The following is a 23,182-nucleotide window of genomic DNA, read 5'->3' on the forward strand; positions in this document are numbered from 1 at the left end:
TCCAAACTTCATTGAGTAATAACTTAATTAAAATTTCCAAATTCTTTGAACAGTGCCTGAGTACCTAAGAATAAATATCAGTCATTCATTAAGAATAAAAATTAAAAAGTCAGCATCTCATCTCTTGGATCATCAGTGAGGTAATCAAATGACTCTTCTTTAAAATAACGTCTATATTGAGATGAGTATAGTTATACTTAAGTAAGATATTCTAATAAAAATATCAGAATTATACTTGATTATAAATTTGAAAAGTCAGAATTATACTTGATTATAAATCTATGAGATTGGGAATATGTCTTTTTATAAAAGAATTAATGTTTGATTTGCATCTGTGTTGAAAACTTAGACTGCTCAATAAGAATTTTTTACTGAATCAATAAATTAATCAATCAATAAAACTAAACAGACAAACAAAATTATTCCTCAGAAATTTTGTTGTTGGACCATTAAAATGCATTATGGAATTTTTGAAAGTTGGGGGGAGAGGGAGACAGTAAACATAACCTATATTTTCTCTTGTCTTTTTCTTAACTCTAGGAAAACCCAAATAGCTCAAATTTTGAGCTATTTCATAACCTACCAGACTTATCATGCTAACACTGAATAAAACAGACCTAATACCAGCTTCATTTATTCTGAATGGAGTCCCAGGACTGGAAGACACACAACTCTGGATTTCCTTCCCATTCTGCTCTATGTATGTTGTGGCTATGATAGGGAATTGTGGACTCCTCTTCCTCATTCGCTATGAGGATGCCCTGCACAAACCCATGTACTACTTCTTGGCCATGCTTTCCTTTACTGACCTTGTTATGTGCTCTAGTACAATCCCTAAAGCCCTCTGCATCTTCTGGTTTCATCTCAAGGACATTGGATTTGATGAATGCCTTGTCCAGATGTTCTTCATCCACACCTTCACAGGGATGGAGTCTGGGGTGCTTATGCTTATGGCCCTGGATCGCTATGTGGCCATCTGCTATCCCTTACGCTATTCAACTATCCTCGCAAATCCTGTCATTGCGAAGGTTGGGCTTGCTACCTTTCTGAGAGGGGTACTACTCATTATTCCCTTTACTTTCCTCACCAAGCGCTTGCCCTACTGCAGAGGCAATATACTTCCCCATACCTACTGTGACCACATGTCTGTAGCCAAATTGTCCTGTGGTAATGTCAAGGTCAATGCCATCTATGGTCTGATGGTTGCCCTTCTGATTGGGGGCTTTGACATACTGTGTATCACAGTCTCTTATACCATGATTCTCCGGGTGGTGATCAGCCTCTCCTCAGCAGATGCTCGGCAGAAGGCCTTTAATACCTGCACTGCCCACATTTGTGCCATTGTTTTCTCCTATACTCCAGCTTTCTTCTCCTTCTTTTCCCACCGCTTTGGAGAACACACAATCCCCCCTTCTTGCCACATCATTGTAGCTAATATTTATCTGCTCCTACCACCCACTATGAACCCTATTGTCTATGGGGTGAAAACCAAACAGATACGAGACTGTGTCATAAGGATCCTTTCAGGTTCTAAGGATGCCAAATCTTATAGCATGTGAATGAACACTTGCCAGGAGTGAGAAGAGAAGGAAAGAATTACTTCTATTTGCCTCATGCAGGAGCTGATAAAATCTTTCTGGAAGTACTGTATTGATCACAAAACGGAGTGCATTCTCAGTAAGTACCTTGGGAATCTCAACATCACTGGAAGGCCCACCAACATTTCTGTATATTTTATACCTTCTCAGTCATGTGAAGGACCAGTTTAATAATTAAACCATATTTTATTTGACATAACATGATGAGTCCATTTTTTATGAAAAGAAAAATCTAAGTAGAAGGAGATGATGTGAGTCCTCTTTTCAATGATCACGATTTTCAGATTAATAGGCAGTTATTACTTTTGTCTGGAAAACATGTGCTATATATTTCTCATAACTACCAAAAACCCATTTCTTCAATGACATTTTCCTGAAGGAGAAACTAGAGTGTATCCCATAAAGTCATTACTATAATGAGTTTTAAGTCTCTAAGCATCTAACTAAATTAATATTAGGCTACTGAATAGGTCACATAATTATTTCACAACAGAATAATTGGATATTTCATTTTCTTTAAAGGGGCTTTAAAAAAAGCAGAGTCTGGAAAGAGAGGTAGAGCTCTTAACCAAAAATAAAAAACAGTATAATTTTTTTTCTAAGACCTGTATGAAAGAGGATCAAAATATACTTGTTTCATTTTATCTCTAATTGTGAATCTAGTAAGGAAAATTAGGTATATATTTCTAATAGTTAAGATTTATCTAAATTAGAAAATAAGTGAGAAACTATAAAACACAGTACTTTCATATTAATGTCTCATAAACTAAGCCAATTATATAAGGAGTATAAACTCAACTTTTACTGTTATTTTTCTATGTCCAACTGACAAGAAGACATGTACTTCCCTGAAATTTAGTTACCTATGGTCATCAAATTGCATTTATTCATTTAGTGAATCCTTCTTGACTATCTTGCATTTTACAAGCTGGCCAAACAGCAGCACCCTCTAAAATATAATTATCCTCCATGTGTCACCCTATTTCAGTATTTGCTATATCCTAAAGCTAAAAGTTGTCAATATTCTCTTTACTTCCTCTCCTCAACCTGACATCACTCTTCTCCTAGTTTTTCTTTCTCTTATCCCAGTTGTTATCTGAAATTGCTATTGTCAACTTCACCAATGCTTTTCCATGTTAACAAACTAAACCTCCTGCTTTGTTCATCTCACACTCTCTCTCAGGAATATTGATTTCAGTTCAGTATTTCCAATATCTTAAAACACTATATTAGTTTTACTTACTTCAGAGACACTACATATTTCATTTATGCAATACACTTTGTTTAACTTTGATTTGTTTTCTACATTCTCTTCCTAGGTGTTCTCCTTTAGTGTCATGGTCTTAAGCATTCGTTATAAAACTAATGATTCCCCAAAGGAAGCTAAGGTTCAGAAACGGTTTTCTACATACTTATTCTTCATGGCACATTATCTTACTTAGACAGGTCAATATCTCCTTTTTCCCTCTGTGTTCTCCAACTCTACTCCAATTTTCCATCTCCTGCTCCTTCAGTTTATCTCCCAGTGATTTTGGCATAACTTTTTGTATATTTAGTTTCCTTAAAAATAGATGTTATTATTCAGTGATTTAATGTGTTTTAATTTAAATACATTTTATTATGCTAAACAACTTAATCTGCTAATTTCTCACTCAATACTTTAAGATGTATTTATCTTAAATATTTATCTTGGAACATGTATTTATATTTTACACTTGTCAATTTAATGTATATTACTTATTTCAAGATTGTTAAGTTGGCTAGATATGGTTTTGATAAAAAATTTGCATCTACTAACTTCACAACACACAAAAATCACTTGTGCTTCCATACACTATCCTTGAACAATGTGAAATGGAAATTAAGAAAACAATCTCTTTTACAGTAATAATATCACGAATATAACACTTTGGAATAAATTTAACCAAAAAGGCAAAAATTTATGCACTGAAAACTACAAAACTTTTTTTTTTTTTTGGAAGATGCAAATAAATGGAAAGGTATTTTATGTTCACATTTTAGAAGACTTGCCACTGGTAAAATTTTCATACTGCATGAGGTAACTATGAACTTAGTGCAATCCTTATTTAATTCCCAAAGAAAATTTTTATAGAAATAAAAAAGCAGTGCTAATATTCATGTGGCACCACAAAGGACTATAAATAACTGAAACAATCTTGAGAAAGAACAAAGTTGAAGGCCTCACACCTCATTATTTAAACATATATTATAAAGCCACAACAATTAAAACACTATGTATAAATAAGTATAATAAACTAAAACAGTACAGTATTAAGATACATAGACCAATGGAATAGAGAGCTCAGTAATAAACCCATGCACATATGGTTAATGGGTGTTCAACAAGGGTGGCAAGAAAACACAATGGGGAAAGACAGTCTCTTCGACAAATGAATTTGGGAAAACTGAATATCCATATGCAAAAGAATGAAATTGGACTCTTATCTTACACCACATACAAAAATAGATTCAAAGTGGACCAAAGACTTAAACAAAAGAATTAAAACCACAAAACCCCTAGAAGAAAACAAAATAGAAATATTTCATAACATTGGTCTTGGCTATGATTTCTTAGTTATGACATTAAAAACACAAGGAAAAATAGCAAAAATAGGCAAATGGGACTATATCAATCTGAAAAGCTTTTGTACAGCAAAGAAAACAATCAATAGAGTAAAACAGCAACTTACAGAATGGGAAATAATATTTGCAAATCATATATCTGATAAGAGATTAAAATCTAAAACATATAAAGAACTTCTACAAATCAATAAAAAAAAGAAAGAAAAAAGAAAATGATTAAAAAATGACAAAATGACTTGAGTGACATTTCTCCAAGGATGTAATTCAAATGGCCAACAGGTATATGAAAAAATGTCCAACGTCACTAAACATCAGGGAAATGCAGCTCAAAACCACAATGAGATATTACCCTTAAGATGGCTATTATCAAAGTAGCAAAACCTAAGATGTGTCGGCAAGGATGTTGTAAAAAGGGAATCATTATGATAATGTAAAATGATGAAGCTTCTGTGGAAAACAGTCTGGAGTTTCCTCAAAAGATTAAAGGTAAAACTACCAAATGATCCAGGCTCCCCACTTCTGGCTATTTGCCTGAAAGAATTGAAAGTAGGATCTAGAAAAGATGCTTTCATTCCTACTTTCATTGCAGCAATATTCACAGTAGCCAAGATGTAGAAGAAACCTAAATGTCCACTAATGGATGAATGGTGAAAGATAATGTGTTATATATATATATTCACTTGAATATTATTTAACAATAAGATGAGGAAATCTTGTCATAAGCTACAAAATAGATGAATTCTCCAAACATTATACTAAGTGACATAAGCTATTCACAGAAGGATAAATACCACATATTTTCCCTTAGATGAAATATCTAAATTTATCAAACTCATAAAAGCGAAGGTAAAATGGTGGTTACCAAGGGCTGGAGAAAGCAAGAATGCAGAGTTGCTGTTCAGTGGATATAAAGCTTCAGTAATGCAAGATAAAAAGTTTTAGGGATTTTCTATACAATAGTTTGCTTATAGTTAACAATACTGTACAGTCAAAAATGTTAAGACAGATCTCATGGGTTTTTAAAATCACATTTAAAAAGATTGTTGAATGATATATTAGAAATACTGAAAGAATAAAATACGTACTCATTCACTGAGGCTTTTATATCCAGCCAAACAGTTCTTCAAAAAAAAAAAAAAAAAAAAAAAAAAAAAAGATGAAATAAAGACAATATCCCCCCAAAATATCAAAATACTAAGAAAATAATTGTTATATTCCTGCTCTAAGAAATAATAAAGAAAAACCCTCAAGCTAAATAAAATATATCAAATGCAAACTTAAATACACAGAAAAAGTAAAAATAACTACAAATGGTAAATATGAAATTAAAGACTGCATTTATATATTTACTAAGATATTACCAGATGAAGGCAACTGGAGAGTTTTTTTGTTTTTCACCAGCATATCTACTCTAAACAATGGCCAAAGGAAATTCTCCAAAGACAAAAAAAAGCAGAAAAGAAGAAATGTTGAGGCATCAGGAAAACAGAAAGAACCTAGTAGGCAAACAATGTGTACAAAAACGATAGTCTCTTTCTCATCTTGAGTCATCTAAATTGTTTAACGGTTGAAGAAATATTGTGTTTGATATAGTTTTAAATGTATTTAAGAAAATTGTATTCTAAATGGGAAGGGGTAAAATATATAATGAGAACTAAGATTTCTACACTTGAATGAATAAAATGATGGCACTAGTAGACTGTGATGGGTTGTGTATATATAATATACTATATAGAGTAACCACTAATAAAGCTATGCAAGCAGATGACCTTCAAATGTATATGTAGATCCAAACAGAATTCAAAAAAATTTCTATAAACCACAGTAAGCCAATAAATATAAAAGGAGAAATAAAAAGCAGAGGGAAAAGTTAGAAAGCAATATATCAAACTTTTGCTCCATATATGCACATATATGTATATTTACACAAATATATGCACATATACATATGTATATGAATACATGCATACATATGTGCATATATTTGTATATGTGTATATATGCATATATGTGTATATACGTATATGTATGTATGTATATATATACACACACAGATATATTAGACTGAAGCTCTAACATATCTATATAATATAAATTAAAAATGTCTAATCAAAATGTTATACTCAAGCCATAACATATCAGTAATTACATTAAATGCTAATGATCTAAATGTTCAATTAAAAGATAGAGATTGTCAGAGTGATAAAAAGCCAAAACCATGGCCCATCTATATGATGTCTATAAGACTTACTTCAAATATAATAATATAGTCAGTTTGAAAGTAAAATGATTGAAAAAATATATACAAACAGTAATCAAAGGAAAGTAAAGGTAGCTATATTAAGAATAGATAAAGTAGACTTCAGATAAAAGGAAATTACCAGAGACAGAGAGAAAAATTATGTAACAATAAAGGATCAACCCACCAAGAAGACATAGTAATCTTAAATACACATATGCACCAAACACTACACCAAAAAAACATGTGAAGCCAATATAGGTAGAACTGAAACAAGAAATTTAAAAAGTTACAGTTACATTTGGAGTCTTCCACATATCTCTCAACAATTGATAAAAACAACTACACAGAAATTCAGCAATGATATAGAATACCACAACACCATTAATCAACAGAATCTAAAAAAATTTATAGAACATACTACACAGCAATGGCAGAATACACTTTCTTTTCAAGAACCCATGAAGCAAGTACCAAATTAGACCTATTCTGAACAATGAAATAAATAACATTTTAAGATATTTTGAAGTACACAGTGTATATTCTCCTACCAGAATGAAATCAAATCAGAAATTAATGTTTAAAAGTGAACATCTCCAAATACTTGAAAACTAAGTTAGCAACACATTTTAAAATAATCCTTGGGTCAAGAGAAAGTGTCAAGGAAAAATGTTTAAAAGTATGTTGCAATGAAGGAAAAGAAAGTTCAACATATCTAAAATTGTGGAACACTGCTAAAAGTATTACTGTAAGGGACATATGTAGAATTAAATGCTTAGTTTAGACAAAAGAAGAAGTCTCAAATCAATAATCTAAGCTCTCACCTCAAGAATCTAGAAAAATATTTAGGTTATAAATTCAAAGCAAATAGAAGGAAATAAAGATAAGAGCAAAATTAATGAAATTGAAAATAGAAAAATAATAGACAATATCAATGAAGCATAGAGCTGTTTCTTTGAAAAGATCAATAAAATTTATGAATTCTAGCAAAATTTGTAAAAAACAAGAGAGAAGATACAAATTGCCAGTATCACAAATGACACATGAGATATCACTGAAGACTCTCTGCAGACATTGAAGAATAATAAAGGAATACAATGAACAACTCTAAACAAATACATTTGACATCTTAGATGAAATTAATAACAATTACAGTAACCCTGATATCGAAAACCAGATAAAGATGGAACAAAAAAAGCTATAAACTCTTATCAATATAAATGCAAATGTCCCTCATCAATATGAATGTAAATATCTCTAACAAAATGTGAACAAATATATTTCAAAGATTTTTTTATAAATTATATGTCATGGACAAGGGAGTTTTATTTCAGGAATACAAGACTAATTCAGTGTTCAATATCAACGAAATACACCATACTAACAGGCTTATATATATAAACTATATGACTTTATATTGCTATTACAAAATTATTTGACAAAATCTAACACTTATTATTGATTGAAAAAATCAGCCCCTCTGGAAAAAAAGCAGAAATTAAGATAAGCTTTCTGTATTTGACAAAGAGCATCTACAAAACACCTGCAGCTAACATTGTATTTGATGAAAAATGGAATTGTTTCTACCTAAGATAAAAAACAAGACAACAATCTTCACCTCACTACCCTTTTTAAACATTGTATCGTAAGTTCTAACCAGTGAAACAAGACAAGAAGATAAAAGACATAGACTAAGAAAGAAAGAAATAGAACTCTCTTTATGTGTAAATGTCATAATTGTTTATGTAGAAGACACCAAGACTACACCATAAAACCTGATAGAACCAAAAAGTGAATTCATTAAAGTTATAGAAAGCAAAATAAACATCCAACATCAATTGTTGATACATGTCCTAATAATGAACATAAGGTCACAGTTTTTTTTTAATACAAGTACTGTACATTATATTATCTTGAATTCACATGTAAATATTTCCTTATTTTTCAACATCTGTATATAATATGTATACTCAAAATTTTTAACACTGACATTTAATAAATAAAAAATACAAATAAATGAAGAGAGATAACAGTGTTCATGACTGGGGTGATATACAACAATGCTCCCCAAACTGATACAGGTTTAATGTAGTTCCTATAAAAATCCGAGCAAGATTTTTGGTTGATATAGACAAGATTATTTTAAAATTTATTTGGAAAGTCAAAGAAAGTAGAATAGGTAGAACAATTTTAAAAGAGTAATAAAAAAGAGAAAACAATCTTTCCAGTTTTATAATAAGGCATTATATGGCACAGTTATCAAGACTGTTGTATTTGTAGAGGATAGACATACACATCAATGGAATAGAATAGAGAATCCAGAAATAGACTCACACCAACATGTTCAAATGAGTAATAAAGCCTCACCAAGAGTCTTGCCTAGGTCTTCCTGGGCTTTGGAGCATGACAAGACAATGAAGCAATGCTCATAATCCTGCTACCAGGACCCATTTAGGACTAAACAAGTTTTACTGGGCGGGGGTGGGGGGGGGTCTAAAGGAATTCCCCAGAGCTCCATAATTTAGAGGGAGACAAGGGTAATCATTGTCAGCACCTGGACGCATCTAAATTAAGTAAATTTACTGAGACTCTGGAGGAAGGTACCCAAGACTCAGAGCACAGTTTCCTCCTGACAATGTTTTTTTAACCCGTGATGTGTGTTAAGAGGAGCGAACCAATGTTCTGTTTCAGACTGATTATAACGCAACATATGTACCATTAAAGTTTCTCATCTACTTTGGGCCTACATTTTTTTTTTAAAGTTTTGAAATGTTTTTAATAGTCCAAAATAAACTCATTTTATACAGGGTTAAAAAAAAAATCCACAATGACTGGGGAAACTGTTTCATTAAAGAATACTTCATATTGAATATGTATGTGATGACCGAACATTAACTTTGCTGAATGAAACCAGATGGCAAATCATTAGTTTTGATCTTGGATACATTGCTATTGCAATCTCATCAAAATAATGCAGACTAGAAAGCACCTTACAGAGCAACTAGTAAAACATCCTTTCTTGAAATGATTGGCCCAAAGTAAAACAGGATAAAAGAGCTGGAGTTAAAACCTAGGTCTCTAGACTCCTTGCCTAGAGGCCATACTACTTCTGAATGTGTGACTTTTGTTGAGACCCCAGTAAACTGTGCTTAAAAATAAATTATTTATCTATCAAGGCGTAAGGTTATGCACATATAAGGCTGGCTGCAAAATCCTTTACAAATAAAAGTATACCCCATAAGTGCACACACCAAACTCACTTTTCATTTCTATTATCGGTTTACACCTCCATTTGATATAGTTCACGAAGTACAGAAAAACTTTTAGGCTGAACTTCAATATGTAAGGAGGCAGCTTTAGACTAAACTTGATTTAACACATACTGACAGATACATGAGAGAAACAAAAGGCTTCCTGGCACACACAAAAATGTGATTTGATAGATTTCACCAACTATTCATGACAATAAAGAAAAAAGAGCTCAATAAACTAGGAACTGAAAAATAATCTTTAAAAAGTTTAAAACAAAAAAGCCTAAGCATGTATCATACTTACTGTATTATCAGAAGCATCCCAGCTGACCTCCAGATATGTGAGTGAACTCAGGAGAGAGTAGAATAAGGTCGCAGACTAAGCCATGGACCGATGACTTACGACACAAATGCATGCTTAGTCTTTTCGGTTGGTTGCACCCCACAATGACAGACGCCGACCTTTCCAGGCCTCAGTGCTAGTCCTGGTGACAAATCATACCACATGCAAAAACACAGCTTTCACAACTCTCCTTAACGCTCTACAAGTCAGCCACTGGAGGGAGTCCAATCCTAGTACCTACTGCTGGTGCACACACTCCGTACTTGCTGCCCACACTTGCTGGCTGTGGGGGCCCTTTTCTAGCTCCAGGGGAAGTGATCCAATCTCCAGCAGGAAACTAAAATGCCTATGGTGGCCCCTGCTGCCAGGTCGCCAAACAGTGCCTGACACTGCATGAGCTGGGATTGATAATGGTATCCTCTCAGTCTCAGGTCTGAGAAAATGCCTGCAGCTTTCTCCAGTATTACCACTTCCTGGCCTCTCCCCCAGTTAGCTCCAGGGCTTTGGAAAAACAAGGTGCTCTCTGGGTGGCTTTTTGCTGCATGGATGCCTGGTGGAAAAGTGAATCGATGAGGGGACTCTGCCTCTTTTACATACTAGGGCTTCACTCACTTTTATTAGCCACTGCCATCACAAAGCCTACTTGCCAACCTTCTGTTCCCTGTGGTCTGGAGTGTCTTTCACTTTTCATGTAAATTTCCATACTCCTTCTTGAATAAAAGCTCACACAGTGTTGATCTTTACACACTATTTTGCTATTTCCAAGGGGGTGTGACATGCTATGATAAAAGCCTCTAATACACAATCTTGGAAAACAAAACCTCTTATAATGACAATTCTGTGGGATAATGCATATGGTAATTAACCTGGTTTAGCCATTCCATGGTGTATTTATTTCCAAGCATCATGTTGTACATGATAAACATAAACAATTTTATCTGTCAAATTTAAAAAAGAATACTAAAAAATGAATCAGCCTTATAAGAAATGAGTTATTTATTGTGAATATATACTGAGCTTACACCCCAGTGATAGACAATATTCATTCTCCTCAAGTACATGTAAAATATAAACAAAATCAGTTCATATTCTTGTTAATGAGATCACACAATGCCATCAACAAATCCTGTAATAATACAAGGAACAGCCATCACAATGTATAAAAACAAACTGAATTTGGAGAATTCCCAAATATGAACCAATATTTATAGTACCAGGAGGTAAACATAATTAAAAAGAATAATTATTTGAACAAATCAGTTTCTTACCCCCTAATCATGGCTGTCAGTAGCTACATTATTTTAAAGAATTTAAAGGATGGCTCCGTATCACATCCAAAGGACATTTGAGACTTCGTAATAATGGTTTTGCTTGCAGAATGTGTAGGGATTAGCTACATTTGAGTGGAGTGGCAAAGGGAGCACCAAAGAGATAGAGGATTGTCTACCACAAAGCTGAGAATGTCAGTGCGATATGATAGGAAATAGTAAACAGCAATGGAAGGCAGTATTGTTTCTCCCATAATTCTAATTATGGTTCAGGTCTGAGGGCCTCTTCTCTTAAGAGCTTCTCCTGAGACTAGCTTAGATGCACAGATTCTCCTATGACACCCAGTATAACTCTAACATTTTGTAATAACATGAGGACACATCCTTGAGGAGCATTCTTATTAACAAGTTTAACCTGTGTTTCTCTACTATTTCCAAAACCAGCTGCCTTTGGATAAATCTGATCCGTCCTCTTGGTGTTATTTAATGACGCAGAATTCTCATGTGACTATATTTGAATATTTCCTGTGATGAGGCACAGAAGAGAGTTAATTTAGTGAAATTTGTAAGTATTGCCAAATGGTTTCCAGCCTGAGAAGAAAATACAAATATGGGTATTGAGCACTTAAAATGGGGTAGTATGTTTTAACATGCTATGTCCTTAAATCCTCCTGGCAGTGCAATTTTTGTTTATATAAATTATAATATACACAAACAATTTTTACAAGAAGTCAAATCACACATTGATGAATGTAACCTGAATCCTGTATACCTCACACCCAAATCAACTAAGAGAATAGGATTAGAACCTCAGAAATCCTGTCTACCTCATACTGCCTTCCCTATCCCACTTAGTGAAAATACTTTTTCTAATTAGCACAAAATAATTTGATCAAGTTTTGTATATTATACAAATGATACTAATCATAATACACTATTTTGTCTTTATGAAAAAATAAGCACAGTTTGTGAGATTCCTCTATATTGTCCCTGAAGTTCTAGATTTCATATTCTTATTGTCATATAGAATTTCACTATGGGAGTGTACCAAAATTCATTTAACCCATCCGATGGTGATGGACATTTAGATATTTCCAGTTTTAAGTGTTTCTACAAATCATCTTGCAGTAAGCATTCTAATTGATGAGTTCTGGTGATTGTATATTTATAGTTTTGTGTGAAATAGACCTGATGGTTATGCATATCTTTATCATTAACAAGATATGCGAAAATTAGTTGGTCAAATTTATAACCTGCCAGTGGTGTACAAGGTTTCTAGTTGTTGTACATTCTCACCAATACTTCATATTCTTTATACTATATGAATCCACTTAGATAAAGTACCTAATGTAGCAGAACACATAAAAGCAGAACAAAGAGCCATGGTTACCAGGAGCTAGGGGGAAAAAGAATGGGAAGTTACCATTCAATGGGCACAGAGTTTTATTCATGTAAGATAAAACAGTTTCAGAGATCTGCTATACAGTATGTTGCTTATAGTTAGCAATACTGTACATTTAAAAATATGTCAAGAGGATAGATCTCACACTAAAAACAGAATGTAATTGAATGGCATATTAAAAGTATTGAATAAAAAAATTACTTGCTTACTGTGACTTGTATATCCAGCAAAACTATATTTCAAAAAGAAGGTGAAGTAAAGACAATCCCCAGAGAACAATAACAGAATGTATGAAAACTAGGTGCTAGAATGACTGCTCTAGGAAATAACGAAGAAAAACTTTTAAGCTGAAGAAAATATGTCAATCAGAAACTTAAATATACAGAAAAAATTAATATAACTAGAAATGGTAAATATGTGGGTGAAATTAAAGAATGAATAAGTATATTCACTATGATATCCCAAGAAGGGAAAAAAAAGTAAGAGTTTTTTTTTTCACCAACGTACACTGAAACAATGGCTAAAGGAAATTCTTTTTTTTTTTTTTAAGTGAAAGCAAGCCTAATAAGAAAGTAAAGGAATAAAAGAATGGCTACTCAATAGGCAGAACAGTCCCAAGGGCTGCTGGTTGGCTATTTTTATGGTTATTTCTTGATTTTATGCTAAACAAGGGGTGAATTATTCATGAATTTTCTAGGAAAGGGGTGAGCAGTTCCAGGAACTGAAGGTTCCTCTCCTTTTTAGATCATATAGGGTGACTTCCTAACATTGTTATGACATTTATAAACTGTCACAGTACTGGTGGAAGCGTCTTTTAGTAGCTAATACATTATAATTGGCACATAATGAGCAGTGAGGATGACCAGAGATCACTTTCATTGCCATATTGGTTTTGGTGGGATTTGGCCTGTTTCTTTATTGCATGTTGTTTTGTCAGCAAAGTCTTTGTGACCTGTATCTTGTGCTGACCTCCTGTCTCATCCTGTGACTGAGAATGCTTTAACCTCCTGGGAATGCAACCCAGTAGGTCTCAGCCTTATTTTACCCAGCCTCAATTCAAGATGGAGTCCGTCTGGTTAAAATGCTTCTGAGATATTTTCCCCCTCTCTTATACAAGGGCATCCTTAATTCTAAGGGTTTTAGAGGGAGGAAGACCCATCTTCTGTAATTCATTCAGGCTGAATAGGGGCAATGATATTTGTGCCTAGCTATTAGGGCCTCTTTTGTTCGGGGTAGAGAGGAGTTCAGTCAGAAACTATCAGTATTAGTATGTTGAGGGTCATTCATAACTTTGAGTTTGGAAAAAAAGGTGATATATGGAAGATCAATAAGTGTTCAATTTAAGAAATTTTTAGTAAGCTTATCCTGCATTCTTATGCAGAGTACAACAACAATATATTCCACAACAGTAAACAAAATAAGTAAAATTATCCCAAGTAAACAAAATTAGAAGGCTTTCCACGAACTAGGAAGTTGTTGAAACCAAGCTGATATGTGGTTGCTAGCTGATTTCAGTATGTGCCCAGAATTAGAATATTGATCCAGATTTTTCCATTACACATCTCTCTTGTTTCCTCTGAGCTGCAGCCAGAGATCACTGGATGATTCACATGAATAAGAAGTCAGTCTAAATTGCAGAAAATAACTGAAAAACAACTGATGAGACTAGAATCTAATAACAGGTGTGCCATAGTTTTTGAAACATAATTTTTGTTTCTCCATTCTCATTTTTTTTTGTTAAAAATATATAATAATATGACCACTTTATTTGCAAAAATAAACTTTAATCTTATACTTGGCCTTATTATTTGTATAAAGTGTAGCAAGAATAATTATTTTTTTATATAAGCTGTTTCTAAATTGGTTTTGATGGAACTATGTTCCATATAAGGAATCTCAGATAGGAATTTTTAAAACCAAGCCCAGTCATGAGTTTGCACTGTCAAATACCTATAAGAGTTGAGTAAATTCCTCTCCCCTTGAGATCCCAAGATAATCTGGGGCTCCTGGGGCCTGTTAGAAAGTCACATTCTTTACACACCACAGGTCAGGAACCCCATACAGAGACTGTGCAGACAAGGTATGTGGCCAGTTTTCCCAAGGGGCTTTTATTAGCTCTACAAGTCAAATTTGATTCCTTATGGCACTTATGCAAATAACTATAGTTCTGTAAGTTAAGAATATTCGCACATTGTTTCCAAATTCTGGAGAAATCAGGTAGAAAAAGGAATAAATATGTTCCAAATTTCACTTACTGGAGTATACTCAATTGCTACAAGCTGTAAATAACTTAGGAAAAGTTTTCTTGGCTTTGAGAAAGAAAATAAACAATCAACAACGTTTTAAGCAAAAGGTAAAAAAAAAAAACAAAACAAAACAAAACAGAATACTTCAGACTCCTATTAGTTTAGTCCATGCAGTTAATTTCTGTTCTGCTTGATATTTATGAACATTCCAGATCTCCATGATAGTCATGAAAATTTTTTCCTTTATTCTAAAGTCACAAATAACAATTTTCTGAAAGTCATAGATTCAGTTTATGTCTTTAAAACATTTAGCAAACCTGGTATCTGACCTGCCTAGTTTAGACCAAATGTCTAAATTTTGAAGATATTTTTATTTTACCAATAATCTTTAAAACTGTTTTTATTTCTCAGCACTTACTAAAGTCACATGCACTAAAAGCATTACAGTTTTAATTTTTCTGACAAAATATTTGATTTAAGCACGTGCTATTTTAATCACCACTCTAAATATCACTCACACAACACATATAAATACACAGACAGAAGATCCAGTACTTGTAAGATTTTTAATTTGACAGTTTCTTAATTGGATTACTGGCTTTGGGGTGGAGCCCTTGAAGGAACAGGGCCAGTAAAGCATTCATTTTCTATTGCCTAATAAGCAGGCACAGCTGGAAGGCAAAAGAGGTCCCAAAAGTTAAGGGTCCCATTTTTATGCCAGATCCTGGATCCCCAAAAAGAGGGAATCAGCCCATCTCCCACAAGAGTCTTATCTCTCAGTGGGAGGTTGGGAACATTGCCATACCCTCCATGTGGCCAAGAGTGTGATTCTCTAATCCAAATGTGCAAAGAGCTGAGTATCTCCCCATAACTGCCATTAGCTATCCCCAAGAGTATATTTCCTACCTAGTTGTTACACACCAAAGTTCTCTCATAATATGAGGTAATTTCTGATTCCCCACAAAAATCAAAAATGTCAGACAACACAATGCAAAACAGACCAGAGCCTTAGATTTTGAGAGGGATCTATCCATTTCTAACTCCTGGGGATTCATGAGGAAAACAGAGGTTTTTTCCAAAAACGGGGTTTGTGGCTCCTCCTCTGTTTTTCCCAAGGAATCCCAGACTGTTAGAGTTTGAATATTCGCTTTTAATTAGTTGACTCTTAACCATGGCAGTCTTTTTACCAGACTGTAGCCAGGTGAAATAGCCAATGTTTCTGGATTTGAACTTTACCAAAAGTAACCTCCAAAGTGCTCAGAGAAAGAAAAATTCAAGATGGGAAGTCAGCAGTTGTACATGGAGGGGAAGAGAATAAACAAATGGTAAAGGTCATGCAGATATCAAGCAAAAAAGAACTCATTCTCTAAGCCAGGAATTGAACATGAACTCAGTCAGTGTGAAAAGATAAAGCCTTAGCTACTGAACTATAGCATTGGACAGTTTCTATTTCCCTTCCCAAAAGGATCCTAGATAAGTCAGTTTTGAGCTTTTAAAGGCTTTTAACTGCTTGAGATAGTACTTACAGCTTCCTATGACTTGAGCCCCCAAAACTTTTGTCCTCCAGATGGCAGAGACCAAGAGAAAGTACCATGTGGTTACAAGGTCAAGCTCCCAAGGACAGAACAAGATGAGAGGGAAACTTCACCCAGTTTCCCTTTACCACAGTAAAGTTTGTAACTGACCAATTTACTGGGCAGTCATGAACAGCAGGCTTACAGAAGTTCTAGCCCCAAATTCTTTCCTATCACGCCCCTTTTTCTGACAGGGAGATATAGAAAGACAAACTCACAGTACAAAGTACACCAGATTTGCTACAGCTTAAGACTAGCCTGAAAAATCCCTTTTCCCATTAATCAAAACTTTACAGAGGAGATAAACAGTGATTTTCACCATTCACTCAACCAGTTTGCACAGAGAGAGGGAAGCCAGAACTCTAACTGGAAAGAAATTCTCACCCTTTTGCCAGCATACCGGGTTTCTAGGTTCTCTTTCTCTGAGCAGCCCTAATGACCTTGCTCATGCATCAAAGACCTGAGGGCCAAGCTGCAACATAAAGAAAAATAATCTTTTTTCATTTCATGGAAACACAGACAAAAGCCTCTCAATGTTGTAAGATGCTGCCCAACCAGTTGCATGGAGGACCCAAATTAACATTTTCTATTCCTACCAGAGCAAAATACATGTGAGAAAACATAGACATTAGCCACTCCACTTAACACTCAAAATCGAGTTGGCAAGCCTCAAACTTGCCCCCAATTTTGCTCTGTCATCTTTAATCCATTCAAAGTGGGGTAGAATGATCTTCTGACCAGAAGTTTCAAAATGTGTTCTCTGGGCAAGATGAGAGTGGACATTGCCCTGAGTAACAGAAAAGATATGACACTGAATTAAAAGTTCAGGCACCCACTTGTCAGCCAATTGCCAGCCACTTGTCAGAATCTTTGGGGAAGAAAAGCTTCCCCATGTTCCATAATCCTGTACATGCCTAATCCTTTCACTCATAGCCATCAGCAAAGAGTGCAAGGCAGATTACTCCAAACAGAATAGTGGTTAACATCTTGTAATGCCAAATCCATTTTTAGCCAAAAGGGATTTTTCTGAGAGGTGCCTCTAGGGCCCCTCAATATTAGAAAGGGCTCTAACCTTCTTAAGTTGGGCTTTGAATCCAAGTTAAGTCAAATGTTCTTGCCTTTTGTTAACAGGGGCCTTTAACCTTCTCTGTCCTAGGAGAGACTCTAACTCTCCCAAGATGATCCTCTAACCCAGTCCCATCTTTTACTCGGGTACCCCACCATTTACCCAAAGTCAGCCAGTTAGTGCTGCAGTCTATTTTCTTTGAGTCAGGAGTCTCCTAAATATTGTGCCTTCACGGTTAGCCAGGAAGATGTTACTGGAAAGGGGCCCTGATCCGGACACCAAGAAGGTTCTTGAACCTCACTCAAGAAAGAATTTGGGGTGAGTCCATAGAGTAAAGTGAAAGCAAGTTAATTAAAAAAGTGAAAGAATAAGAGAATGGCTACTTCACTGGCAGAGCAGCCAGCTAAGGAAAATTCTATAAACAAACAAACAAATCGTAAAAAAGGAAACTCTGGGACTTCAGAAAGAAAGAACATGGTAAGCAAACAATGTGGCTAAATACAGAAGTCTTTTCTTCCCATCTTGAGTTTTCTAAATTATGTTGCATGGTGAAGAAAAATTTATAACAGTGCCTGATATAATTCTAAATGTATGTTAAAATATGGAAGACAATTATATTCTAAACGGGAAGAGGTAAACAAGATAATGGGAGGTAAGGTTTCTATACTTCATTTGAAATGATAAAGGTAGACTTTGATACATTGAGTGTACATAATATAAAATATACAGCAAGAACTAATAAAGCTATGCAAATAGATATCTTTTGAATATAACACATAAATCAAAACAGAATTATAAAAAAGTTCAATAACACACAGTAAGCCAGGAAAAATAAATGGAGGAATAAAAAAGCAGAGTGAAAAAATAGAAAGAAAAATAAAATGTTAGACTCAAGCCCTAACATATCAATATTTACATTAAATGTTAACGTGCTAAATACACCCATTAAAAGATAGAGATTCTCGGAGTGGATGAAAAACATGAACCATGTATATGATGCCTATAAGGCTCACTTCAAATATAATTATATAGTCAGTTTGAAAGTAAAATGATTGGAAAAAAAGATATATTCTGCAAACAATAATCAAAGGAAGGCAGGAGTGATTATATTCATAAGAGAGTAGACTTCAGATAAAGAAAATTACCTGAGACTGAGAAGAAAGTTGTGTAATAATTGTCAATCCACCAAGATAACTTCAGATAACACAATCTTAAATATATATAGATACATAACAATCTTAAATATACATGCACAAACAAGACAGGATAAAAACATGGGAAGCCAAAACAAATTGAATTAAAATGAGAAATTACGAAATCCACAGCTATAACTGGGGACTTTAACTCACTTCTCTTAACAATTAAAAAAAAGTTATACAGAAAGTTAGCAATGATATATAAGAACTCATAACACAATCAATCAACATAATCTGAAAAACATTTCTAGAACATGCTACTTAACAAGAGGAGAGTATGTTTTTTTTCAAGTGCCCGTGGAACCTACCCCTAAACCTGTACTGAACAGTGAAAGAAACCCAAACTTTTAAAAATAATTTCAGAGTGTATTCTACACATAAAATGAAGTAAAACTGGAAATAAATATATTATTCATTACATATATAACATATATATAATGGTAGCATATATATATAATGAAAATCTCCAAACAATAGAAAACTAAACAGCACATTTCTAAATAATCTTTGGGTCAAAAAGGAATTCAAGGGATATTTTAAAAAATATATCGCCGGTCACAGTGGCTCATGCCTATAATTCCAGCACTCTGGGAGGGTGAGGCAGGTGGATCATCTGAGGTCAGAAGTTCGAGACCAGCCTTAACCGACATGGTAAAACCCTGTCTGTACTAAAAATTAAAAAAAAAAAAAAACTTAGCCGGGCATAGTGGCCCATGCCTGTAATCCCAACTGCTTGTGAGGTTGAGGTAGGAGAATCCCTTGAACCCGGGAGGTGGAGTTTGCTGTGAACCGAGATCATGCCACTGCATGCCAGCCTGGGCAACAGAGTGAGACTGTCACAAAAAAAAATTATGTTGAAGAAAAATGATAATTCAACATATCAAAACATGTGGGACACTGCTAAAGTATTACCAAGAGGGAAATTCATAAAATTAAATAATTATATTAGGACAATTAAAAGTCTCAGATCAGTAAGCTCAGCCACCACTTCAAGAGTATAGAAAAGGTCAGACTATAAACCCAAAGCAAGTAGAAAAAAGAAAACAACAAAGATAAGAGTGAAATCAATAAAATTGAAAACAGAAAAATAATAGAAAAAAATCAATAAGGCATGGAGCTGCTTCCTTGAAAAAATCAATAAAATGTATAATTTCTCACAATACAGTCATCTGTCTGATTGATTTAGAGATATGAAAAAGCCTTGGAATTGTGTAGATAGGATCAGTGGGACATACTGAGCATGAGAATTCCAAGTTCAGCTGTAACATATACAGTGTGATATCAGGCAAGTTTCTTACAATTTATGTGCATCAGTTTCTTTATCTATAAGGTGTAAAAATATTGGTGCCTAACACAATGGAGGTATTATGAGTGTTAATTTTTAAAATATGTAACACACAAGGAATAATTTCTGTCATGTAAGAAGTACTATATAAGCGTTTGCTATTTTTGTTATGAAATAGATAAAGTAGTTCTGAATATAGCTTCCATTAAAGGAAAGTTTTCTGTCAATTGTGTGACATGGTTGGGGAAGGCGTGCTGTGAACACTACGCATATGCATTGATAAGCTTAGACTATGGAATATTATAAAATCATATGGATTTCTTATTTGTGTATGTTCGTGTGAAGTTAGAAGAGGGAATAGGTAGGATGGAGTTGACAAATTGAATTCTTCTGCAAACTATTCCTAGGGTTACCCAGAGAGAATCAGGCTATTCTACATCCTATCAGAGAGCTAAGCACCTCATCTTTCCTTCCTTTTGTGTAATGAAGCTCAGAGTACCTAAGCCAAATACAAGAGGATGCAAGAATTTCAAACCTCTATCCTATGGTGATTCATCAATTACTTAGTGTTATTTGACCTCTAGATCTCACTACCTCAGTTATTTTTGGAGTGCTTTCCTCAATATTGTACAAGTCCTAGAGATACAAATTGAGAGAAAATCCCTCTGAGATTTCTGTATGTATAAAACTTAAAAATGTAGGAAGAGGTTTTTTTATTGTGCTTTTCCTTAAAAAAAATTAAAAAAATAAAATTAAAACTTTCCCAAAGCCTTCCTCAAAGAGAAAACTATCATAAAATTTAGATATTTAACCCTTTTATGCCTATATCTAATAAAAGCTAGCTCTACCATGCCCAAATTAAGATTTTTAGCAAAATGATGTGATTTGTTCCTAATTACATCTATGCCCTAGATTTGACTTGCTTCAGGCTAATTGGGTTTTACAACTCTAGGGAATAGACTTTTCTTCCACTTAAGCAGGTCCCCGAGTTTCTCTGCATTGGTCATAAAATCCTAGTCCATCTTCAGTGGCTGTAAACCAGCTCTAGGTATACTGAAGATCACTACATATGACAAGTCTTACACAGGACCCCACAGTAAGTACATAGCTGGGGCCAGAGTCAGTCTTTTTAATCTTTGCGGAGATTTGGGAATGCCGTATAGAAGAGTAAGCCTCAGCCATGATAGAGGCATCTACATAATGCTTCTTTAATGACTCTATAGAAATTATGAAATACACGTCATGTCATATTAATCTGAATACTGGAAAATTTTATAGAACCTATTACAACAAAATGTTAGATATTTCATTACCACTGTATCTTAATATGTAAAACTAAAAGTATATTACCACCAGCATTTTTAGAATGATATTTCTGTTAATTTATTGTTTCATCATATTTTATTTTATTAGATACTCTGGAGCTTTGTAATCCTTCCCAAAATTTTTTGAAGCTCAATGTTTAGCTTTTGTATTAGACATTGTAACTCTCCAGCTCTGTTGTTTTTTAATACATATTAATGCACATGTCTTTCCTAGCTTGCTGATACCTAATATCTGGTACTAGTTTCATGGTATTAGGTATCAAAGGCCCTCATTTAAATTTACCACATAAATATTAATTATCCCATTTTGCAAGAATATTAATTAGGCATTTCAATAGAATTTGATTCTTAACACAATCCAGAATCTAGAAATGAATTATTATATTTCATAGAATAGAGTCAAGAATTCTAGAGGCTAAGACTTTTGTTGAAGTTCATAGGGCCACACAGAACTGCATTTTCACCCAAAGTATTAGAATTTTTGCTGAACTGTGAGAATAATATATTTACATGTGTGTCTTTCAATTGGAAATACTGGAATTGGAAACACACTTAGAGTCTCATATACACCTGCCAAGAAGTAATATTAATGTTTAGCAATCATCAATATATAAATATAATCCATTGTAAGAATAAATTGTACAGTTTTCTTCCAAGCAGTTTTCCATCATAAAAGATTTATCTTAAATTTTCCTGGTATTTCAAGCTAGATCATTGTATTTTCTAAGATAGATGCCACATGAATTTTTCTTTACTAATCTATTGAACAGTGGACCCTTACTTCATTGAAGAAAAATAATCGATTTACTATATTCTCCAGCAATTGAAATAATTTTTCTCTGCAGGTGATGTCCAATACTATTTTATATTTGATTCAATTATCATTTAATACCCTTGCTAAATTTTTCTAATTATATGAATGTCTATTGTTTTTTATGGTTTTTGATAATTTTGCATGTTGTTTTATGAAATTTATGGTATTCTTTGTTACCTCTCACTCATTACCAAAAACATCACTCATATTCTTGCATCTTCTTTATGTGTTTATGATTGGTAATCTCTTATTTTTTGCAAGATATTTACATTTAACTCCTTTGGTACAAATATACAGTTATATAGAATAAATAAAACCTAGTATCTGATAGATCAGTAGATTGACTAAAGTTAACAATAATCTATTGTACATTTCAGAATAGCTGGAATAGAATGATTTAAATTTTCCTTGCATCAAAGTATCACATGTACACTGAACATCTGTACATTTATCACATATTAATAAAAAAAGACAACTCCTTTGGTACAAATATACAGTTATATAGAATAAATAAAACCTAGTATTTGATAGATCAGTAGATTGACTAAAGTTAACAATAATCTATTGTACATTTCAGAATAGCTGGAATAGAATGACTTAAATGTTCCTTGCATCAAAGTATCACATGTACACTGAACATCTGTACATTTATTACATAAAAATAAAAAAGACATAAAAAATAATTCACAAAAAAATCTATATTACTACTAGTTTTTGTTTACATATTTATTTAAAGAAATATATTTAAATATACTTTACCATAACTATACTTTGTCATTTTCAATTAGAATTTCAAGCTTAGGTTTTGTGTTTGGCTTCATGCTAGTCACAAATACTATATTATCCTGTTAAAGTTTACTTATATCTTTTCTTTTTTTTTCATTATTATTATTATTATACTTTAAGTTCTAGGGTACATGTGCATAACGTGCAGGTTTGTTACATATGTATACTTGTGCCATGTTGCTGTG

At 33.6% G+C, this 23,182-nt stretch overlaps 1 protein-coding gene across 1 annotated transcript; it reads left to right on the forward strand.

Annotated features, from left to right (window-relative positions):
* Positions 1-546: 546 nt before the first annotated feature.
* LOC105533508 (olfactory receptor 52N4) lies at positions 547-1,576 on the forward strand. The gene has a single exon (XM_011971984.1). It carries the CDS (start codon positions 594-596, stop codon positions 1,557-1,559), a length of 966 nt encoding a protein of 321 aa, XP_011827374.1. The 5' UTR covers positions 547-593; the 3' UTR covers positions 1,560-1,576.
* The last annotated feature ends 21,606 nt before the right edge of the window (positions 1,577-23,182 follow it).

The sequence above is a fragment of the Mandrillus leucophaeus genome, unplaced genomic scaffold (genome assembly GCF_000951045.1).
Source record: "Mandrillus leucophaeus isolate KB7577 unplaced genomic scaffold, Mleu.le_1.0 Scaffold1254, whole genome shotgun sequence".
Lineage (NCBI taxonomy): Eukaryota > Metazoa > Chordata > Mammalia > Primates > Cercopithecidae > Mandrillus > Mandrillus leucophaeus.

Bases quoted from the DNA above. Each gene is read 5' to 3' on its own strand.
- LOC105533508 (XM_011971984.1), top strand. From the start codon at position 594: ATGCTAACACTGAATAAAACAGACCTAATACCAGCTTCATTTATTCTG.